The 8,053-nt window shown below is 48.4% G+C and overlaps 1 protein-coding gene across 1 annotated transcript; it reads right to left on the bottom strand.

Annotated features, from left to right (window-relative positions):
- Positions 1-5,793: 5,793 nt before the first annotated feature.
- On the bottom strand, positions 5,794-7,608 carry LOC104166767 (reticulon-4 receptor-like). The gene is made up of 2 exons (XM_009706817.1): positions 7,575-7,608; positions 5,794-7,223 (listed from the first exon to the last, which is right to left on the bottom strand). Exons 1-2 carry the CDS (start codon positions 7,606-7,608, stop codon positions 5,794-5,796), a joined length of 1,464 nt encoding a protein of 487 aa, XP_009705119.1.
- Between the last annotated feature and the right edge of the window lie 445 nt (positions 7,609-8,053).

Genomic DNA, 8,053 nt, shown 5'->3' with positions numbered 1-8,053 from the left:
CATGGTCCAATATCATCCCTAAGAAACCTCTGCCTCTTGTCTGTTCTCTGTTCTCCTGCCCACTCCCATCTCTCAATGACTGAGTTTTTTCATCCTTTCCTGATTTTGAGAAGGAGGCAGAGCAGCAATAGCTCTTTGCCCTCACTGTCTAATGATAGGGAACTAACCCAGAAACACAGCTTCGAATTAGAAAACCTTCCAGCCTTTGTTATTTCTATGCATCATGTTTGTTTGTAGCAAAACTCAGCAGCCCAGATAATCTTCTCCATGTCAGAGCAGAGAGATTTGGAAACGCCACTTGCTCACAAGGTTTGGGAGATCCTGTTTAGGAGCAGAGATCTCAGCCCTGTGGAGTCACTGGGCGTTTGCCCCATGATCCTCTGTGAGCTCCTGGGGAAGGATGGGGCAGAGATGCCACCTGCCTGCAGCCCAGGGCCAGGGTTACGAGCAGGTACGTCTCCTCACAGACAGGTAACGGCAGGCACCACTGCCAGAAGTAAGTTCCAGTCCCTGACACAGCATTGCCAGCTCTCAGCACTGTCCTGACTCTTGTGTGATTTGGTGTTTCTCTGATGGTTCCCTGACTCAGAGGACTGGGGAGACGTCAGCCTCAGATGAGAAAAGCTTGGAAACGTGGTCTCCAAAACCAGTATGCAGCTAAGCAGAACTCAGATGAGCTTCATTAAGAAGCCCCACGTATTTAAGCTGATTTCAGTTTGGGGACCTGAGTAATGGGTTTTAGCAGTTGGAGAGTCACAGTGCTGCTGTCTGGAGGACCATCTTGGAAATGGGAGTTCCCTGTCTCAGGGGAAGGGCACGTGAGGCAAAGGCAAACATGTCCTCTCATATCCACTGAAAGAGGGGCAAGAGGGGACGAAAGCAGCTGCCACAAAGACAGTTGAGGCAACTGTAGACTCCTAAAGTCTGAAGCCAAGAGAGACCACTAGCTCTGCCTGAGCTTGCCTCCCTCAGGGCGTTGCAATTCTCCTAAATCCCCTGTGTGCAGCAAAATGACTGCTCCTGAAACACAATAGGGACCGCAACCTGCTGTGTGCAGCGGGCAGAGAACAAAGCTATCACGGTCGAGCGCCTGGCCATGATCAGCTCTGGCTGGTCTCGTCCTGCTCCCAGCCTTTCCTGGTCATCTGATGATGTGTTTCCAGCAAGGATGATTCAGCAACTATAGCAGTGAGGTTTAGACCCAGCCCTGTGAGGGACTTTCAATGCACCAGACCGTTGATCTTTTGAAGGCTTGGAGGGGGTCTGGACAGGGAAGGTGAGGAATTCTCAAGAGGCCACAGCTTACACTAGAACTGCTTGAACTACATGTGTAGGAGTATCTAAGTCCTTTCCAATCAACATCTAGGATTTCTTATGAACCAGGCCATTAGTGGGGTTTCTTTCACACTGCATTACCCCTCTCTTTCTCCCTAGCATTGATCGAAAAGGTCTTGCTGATGGAAATGGTGTCAGAGACACAGCATCCCTCTATAAAGTTTTGATCTCAGTGAATCACAGTTATCCATTAAAGCGTTCAAAACCAGTTTGATGAAATTACTTTTACATAAAATGAGTCCATGTCAGATGTTGGCAGCATGGTAGATAGAGATGGGGACCTCTGGAGCGGGGCTCATCATACCTGTGTCAGGCACCTCATTTCGGAAGGGACAAATCACCACCTGGGGACAGACGTTTTTGGACTTCCCTTCCCCACCATAGGCAGAGGTACAGTCCCATCTTCCTGTCCTGTGCAGGAGGATGGGAAGGTGGAGGGAGGGGAGCAGAGGATAAATACACTGCACACATTGCCACGACAAGGAGGGGCATAACCATCTCCTTGGCTAGCTTGGAGCCTGGAAGTGCTTACAGGTGGACCTGAAAACCTGGAAAAAGTGTTTCTCTTTTGGTACTGTTCCCGTTTTTTGCAAGGACAAGTGTGGAGCTGGCAGCAAATGATAAATGTGGATCTGCGGAGGCAAATGCCCTCAGAGAAGCAAGGATGAACATAATGTCTTTCCACCACTGCTTGAAGGCCTGTGTTTTTACTGCATCTTCAGTAGCAGGCACTGCATTATCAAGGGTCCGCATGGTGGCCATGCACAGGGGACACTACGTGCTGAGTTGTGCAGCTCTGTGCTCTGTGATGGGGAGTCCGTTCTTCCCAGGACAGCCTGGACTGCATCCCTCATCCATGCAGAACCATTCTGGCTCCTCGCTGTTGACTTTGTTTACTTAATTTCACTCCTGGCATCAAGGATGTGAGCAGAAAATTGACTGTGACTTGCACAGCGAGGAAGGAAGAGAGAGAAAGTATCACGGGATGGGGAACACTCAACAAGGTCCTGAGCCCTGCTGGGTAAATCCCCTTTAACTCAGTGACATATGAGTGTAAAATAGCTCTAGGAAGATCTGGAAGACTTGTGCCAACCCCATCAAAGCACAAAGCAGAAGCAAAACTGCCTTCCTTTGAAGTTCCCAGACCCTCCCTACCCTCACCAATACCAGAGCTCAATCTTTGCCCCTTCCATGCTCCTACAGGTGTTCCTGCTGTCCACTGCATCCCCTTCTTCAATAATTTGTTATTCAAATGGCCTTCTAATGCCTGTAAACACAGAAATTGGCATCTGGACAGCAGGAAATCTAGGAAATTAGCACAAGGGACTCTTCTGGGCTTGTGGCCAATATATAGTCCTAGGAGTCACTGAAAGCACAGCAGAGTCAAGCTCTAGAAAGCAGGAAGAGTGTCACTGCGTTGGCACCAAGCGACTCAGTCCATTCAGGATAAGTGACAGTAATGCACTAGTCTGCTTTGTGTTAACCACAGAGAGCATCAAAGCCAAACTCCCTGTGATACTGATTTGGGCACGGACAAGCCCAGATCTCAGCTCTGTTCAGGGCTCATTTCATTGGTGTGGGGAAATGCCACAACACGCAGCTGTTCTCTTTTTTCTTTTTTTTTTTTTTTTTCCCAAGTTCATCCTGGCTTTTGCCACCTCATCTGGTTTCCTCATGCCCACAGAGCTGTGGGCACTGGTCCAAGCATTTTGACCGCAAGACTCACTAACTACTGTACAAGGGAGATAGACGGCATGCCCTCAGACTATGACCAAAATGGGAGTTTCCACAGCAGCCCATCACAGCATCCAGTAATTCTGCTTCTGACTTTTCTATGGGCTTTGGAGGGGAGCTGACCCCGTGGCCAAGCCGGGCTGAGCTGCTCTCTGCTACTGTGCTTCAGTTTCAGCTGTAGATTTGAATCCCTCAAGAGTCTGAATGATGCTTTTGGATGAGTAGGAGAGGACAGGGCTTGCTTTGGGCATGCAGGACCTCGGAAAATCCTTCAGCACTGGCATGAAGGGGACAAATCCTAGCAAGTATGGCAGAAAGCAGCTGGTAATGTATTGATCACTCACCTGTGTGCATGGATAAGTATGCACACAAACTGGACATGCATGCAGGCATCAGGATTGTCAAGGCTGTCTAGCTTACCAAGGCACTTAGGAATCCCAGCACAGGGCACTGACTTCTTGCTTTGTCCTTTGGGCAGGAGAATGTATTTGCCCTGAAACATGCCTGACTCCTCTACAGAGGCTGATGCTGGTCATGGAACTGGGATGGCAGCAGTCAGATCTGCTGGTGTCCCAGGGCCATGCTGCACAACATCTCCTCTCAAGCAATATAGCTGGTACTGACAGATCAATCCCCATCTCAGTGGCAAGTGCGAGCTGTTCTCTCATAAGGGTCTATGGCACATCTTTTTGGCAGCCCCAGTGATGGATTTGGAGGAGACAGATCACAAATGCAACAGTTTGGGCATTGCCCTCCCTGTCATACACACGGGTGTAAACTGGCTGTGGCAGAGGTGGAAAGTATCCAGCAACACCCCATGAAGTTGTTGCAGGTGGGTTTCAGATGCTGCCACGTCGGCTGCCCAACTTACAGCATCACAGCCTCTCTGGGACGTGAGCTATCCAAGCATCCTCCCCTGCTTCTTCCCATGGTCACTGTTCCCTCCTCATGAACCATCAAGCCTAGAGCAAGGCTGGCACTAAGGCATGGCCCTGCTGATGCCCTTCACTCCTGGCTTGCAATGGTCCCTCCCTCCTCCATGTGTGGTTGTTCTGTGAAGCACAAGTCCCAGTGCTGTGAACCCCAACGGTGGCCGGTGCAGCCTGGAGACCCTCAGCCTGACTTGCACACATAGTCTTCTAGTGCATGTTCCCAGGACCTCGGTACAACTGTGACACTGCTCTTGCTCTTCTCTGGCCCACATTACCTGCCACCTGCATGTGACAGGCTGGTCTTGCACGCATAGACCTCAGTATCTCAACAGTCTTCCTGAAGAGAGGAGCACAGAAAAAAATCTATAGTTTGGTAAGGAAAAGTAACCTCCTGGCAAACTCTCTGCACAGCCCTGCCATAACCTGGAGTACATGCAGAGTGCACAGAGGGGCTGTCTGCAGGACCAGGAGCGCACAGCTAGATCTAGGCAGCTGCTTTATGGCCCACTGTGTGGCATGGGGGCACTCAGGCATCCATGGTTTTACCTTCACAGCATCCCGAGGTCAAAGATGGGAGTCATACAGAAGATGAAGTCACTTGCACAGTGACTCCGTGAAGCACTGGTGGCACAGCCAGGAATGGACATCAGCTCTCCAGCACAGCCAGCCTGAGCTGCAAGGCCAGGAGCTGTGTGTTTGGGGAGATACACCCTATTTCATAAATCCAAGCCCGAGTGCCGCGCCACTCTTGGAACTACCTTCTGGTTCATTAATCACAGAGCTGAGTCTAGTTATCTGTGCATAACAGAAGAAAAATGGCCCTGCCCAACTTCTTGGGATTGCTTACTAACATTCCTCCACCTGCAACCTGGAGTTCTCAGCTCCAAGGGTCTGGGCTAATATTTCCTGCTATTCTGAGCATCCTGAAATATGAACGATGTTGGGCGGATGCGTGGGACAGTTTGAAGGGAAACAGGAGCATTAGCAGAGCACGTTCACGCAAGGAAACCCTTTGCTGGCAGCAGTTAAAAATTGCATAACCACGCCGAGTATGTCTTATTTATTACTGTCATGTTAAATGCTCAACCTGCCTTCAGATCACGGATTACTCAACATCCTTTTATTTTTTCAGCTTTTTAGCTGGTTAGCGCATTTCACCCCTTGCAGATGACAACCATTTAGGAAAAAGAAATCTTTATTTTATACTTTTTTTTTGTATACTTGTACACAAGTAAAATAAAATGCATATCTATATATACTGCAATCTTGTGAAGGAAAAGGTAGCATTCTTTAACAAATGCTGCCCGTAAACATGGTGTGATGGAATGAATACGGAAAAACTGCAATATTCATAAACATAGGATTAAAACAGCGTCAAATTCATTACCTCTGCAAATGGGAACCTGCAATATTGTTCAGTGTGATGTCAAGTTACAAACAGATTTTAGACATTCTTTTCAGAGCATTTCTTACACTTTTTTTTTTTTTTTTTTCCTGTAAATAAACCATTTTTCTTTACCATCTGCTGTAGTAAAAGCTGCTTTGTGGGCAAGTGCAGTTCCGAAGACCAAAGGTATAATTCACAAGTTTCAGGACAAATAAATTATGTACATCTTGGTGTCTGTCTTTTTTGTGTTTTGTTTTGTTTTGTTTTTTATAAAGGCATCCAGTTAACTTTTGTGTAACAAAGCTTTCTCAGGGTGGATGGTAGTTTTGCTTTTGTTTGCAACATTTATGGAGGTCAGCAAAAGTCTAGTATTAAAGTGTCATCAACCCAGGAAATGAGTTAATTTTAGCAGAATAACAGTAAGCTCCACACCAAGGGGGGGATCAAAAGGCTTAGGCTGAACTGTAACGTGGAGCTGTTTCCTTGCTGGGTGAGGCGGCACTGGGCCTTTGATCTGTTCTTTTTAGAGCAGCCCTGCCTCTTTTTGGTTGGGACTGTGGAAGGTTCAATAGGCTCTAGAAATTCCGGTTTCAACTTGGTCAATGGAGGTTCTACAATGCTGGGGAAGGTCCCAAAGGGGGAATCGTTTATCTGCTTGTTGCTGCCATTTTTGGAAGGGTCCGTCTCAATGTACTTGGTTTTGGACATGTTCTCCTTATCCTTGAGAGGGTTGTTGGAGGATGGCCGGCTGCTGTGGGAAGAAGGACCTGCCTTGCCTTTAGCTTCATAAATAAAAGACTTATCTGTTTCTGGCTGGCAGCACTTTGGGGAGCCGTCGTGGGAACCGAGAGGGGGGACCCCGGTTGGCAGTTTACCAGATCTGGTCTTAGTGCTAAAAACGCTTGTTCGTATCTGGTTGAAGGAGTCGACGCATCCTTCCAAGTCGGAGCTCTGCAGCCTTTTGAGGTCTCTCCCTGCCAAGCGGGGGGGAAGGTGGCACTCCAGCTCTGAAGACGATCCTTTGAACTGCTTAAACCAATTCCAGAGAGATCGAGCCTGGCAGTCACAGATCCACTGGTTGCCATTCAAGCGCAGGTACTGGAGGGACACCAGGGGAGCCATGGTTTCCCCCGTCAGCACGGTCAGGTTGTTGTTAAACAGATACAAGGTCATCACTTTCCCAAGGTCGTGAAAAGACCGGCGGTGAACCAGACTGACCCTGTTCTGGTGCAGAAGCAGCCGGTCGAGGTTGATTAGCCCACGGAAGACGTTCTCTGACAAGCTCTTGATTTTGTTACCATGCAAAAACAGGTAGGTGAGGTTTGCGAGATCTATGAAGGTGTCATCCAGTAGGTTCTGTAGATTATTATCCTGAAGGTAGAGATATTGCAAGGAGAACAACCCTCGAAAAAGCCCTGTGGAGAGCTCCAGGAGTCCACAGCGATCCAGGTGTAAGGTATGAAGGTGAACAAGACCCCGGAAAGTGACAGGGTTGATAGATTTCAGGTTCGTGTTGTCGCTGAGATCTAACTCCTCCAGTTTGTTGAGCCCATAGAAGGCTCCAGGCTCAATGAGGCTGATGTTGTTGGAGTGGATCCAAAGAATTGTCATGTTGCGGCAGGAGGTGAAGCTGGTGGACCTCACAAGGGTTATCTTGTTGTTGTGCAAGAAGATGCGCTGGCTCTGGATGGGAATCTCAGTGGGGATTGCCGTCAGTCCTTGCTGCTGACAACTTATTGTAATCTTCGGTTCACTGTAGCATACACACGCCCCGGGGCAAGATTCCACTTCTGACTGGATGTTCAAGCAAAGCACCAAAATCAGCAGTTTGCTTCCTAAAGGATAACAAAAATAGTATGCAAATTAGCCAGGGTCATGGGAGAGCGCTTTTCTTTGCAACTAATAGATGAGCCTGAAAATCACCTAAGTGCGTTGCCACTAACCACAAACAACATATGCCGGGGAGCCAAACAATTAAAATGCAGAATTAAAAATGCTCTACCACTCAACACTAAATCGATATACACTCGATATACACTTGTGGTGACAAAGTTTGAGCACCTCCTCAGCCTTTCACACTTGGGAGGCCTCTGACTCTGGTGGCGAAAGAAACTGATCATCGTTATGTATTTGCATCGTGGGTCCTGAATGCACATCTAACATAGGCCCTGTTCCAAAGAGCTTACCTCTGAGCAAAGGGGCTGTCTTCTGGGGGGCCATATGTCTCTGCCACAGGCACATTTACCACAGCTCAGCCAACGGGACAGCATCTGCCCAGCTGTGGCTGATGCCTGCAGCCACGGGGCCGTACTGGGCATCTCTGCGTCCCATTCCGGCAGTGCCACCAGCTCCTTGCTTTTCAGGATGATTGAACAACTCTCCAAAACAAGCAGGTATCCCCAGATTGCACTCAAAGTGTAAGACAGAGAGATGGCTTTTGTGACTTTCCATGAACAATTTCGGACTGATCTGGTCTTCCTGTAAGAAATAACTGTGAGGTATTCCGAGAATAACTTACAGGTCAGACCTGCCTGTAGAGGTCTCAGGTCCAAGAGCATCCTTCCCTTCTCTCAGTCAAACCTTTACGGCACATATCCTTGCTTCCCTTTCTCTCTCCCCTTTCTCCCTTTGAATGTGTGCAGCCACTGAGGAAGACGAGAAAACA

The sequence above is a fragment of the Cariama cristata genome, unplaced genomic scaffold (assembly GCF_000690535.1).
Source record: "Cariama cristata isolate BGI_N322 unplaced genomic scaffold, ASM69053v1 scaffold31988, whole genome shotgun sequence".
Taxonomy (NCBI): domain Eukaryota; kingdom Metazoa; phylum Chordata; class Aves; order Cariamiformes; family Cariamidae; genus Cariama; species Cariama cristata.
Note: the sequence above shows the minus strand (reverse complement) of the source record. Positions and strands in the feature narration are given on the sequence as shown.

Coding starts and splice junctions, on each gene's coding strand:
- LOC104166767 (XM_009706817.1), bottom strand. CDS start 7,608: ATGGCCCCCCAGAAGACAGCCCCTTTGCTCAGAG. Junction 7,224..7,574: donor GACAGCCCCTTTGCTCAGAG/GTAAGCTCTTTG, acceptor GTTATCCTTTAG/GAAGCAAACTGCTGATTTTG.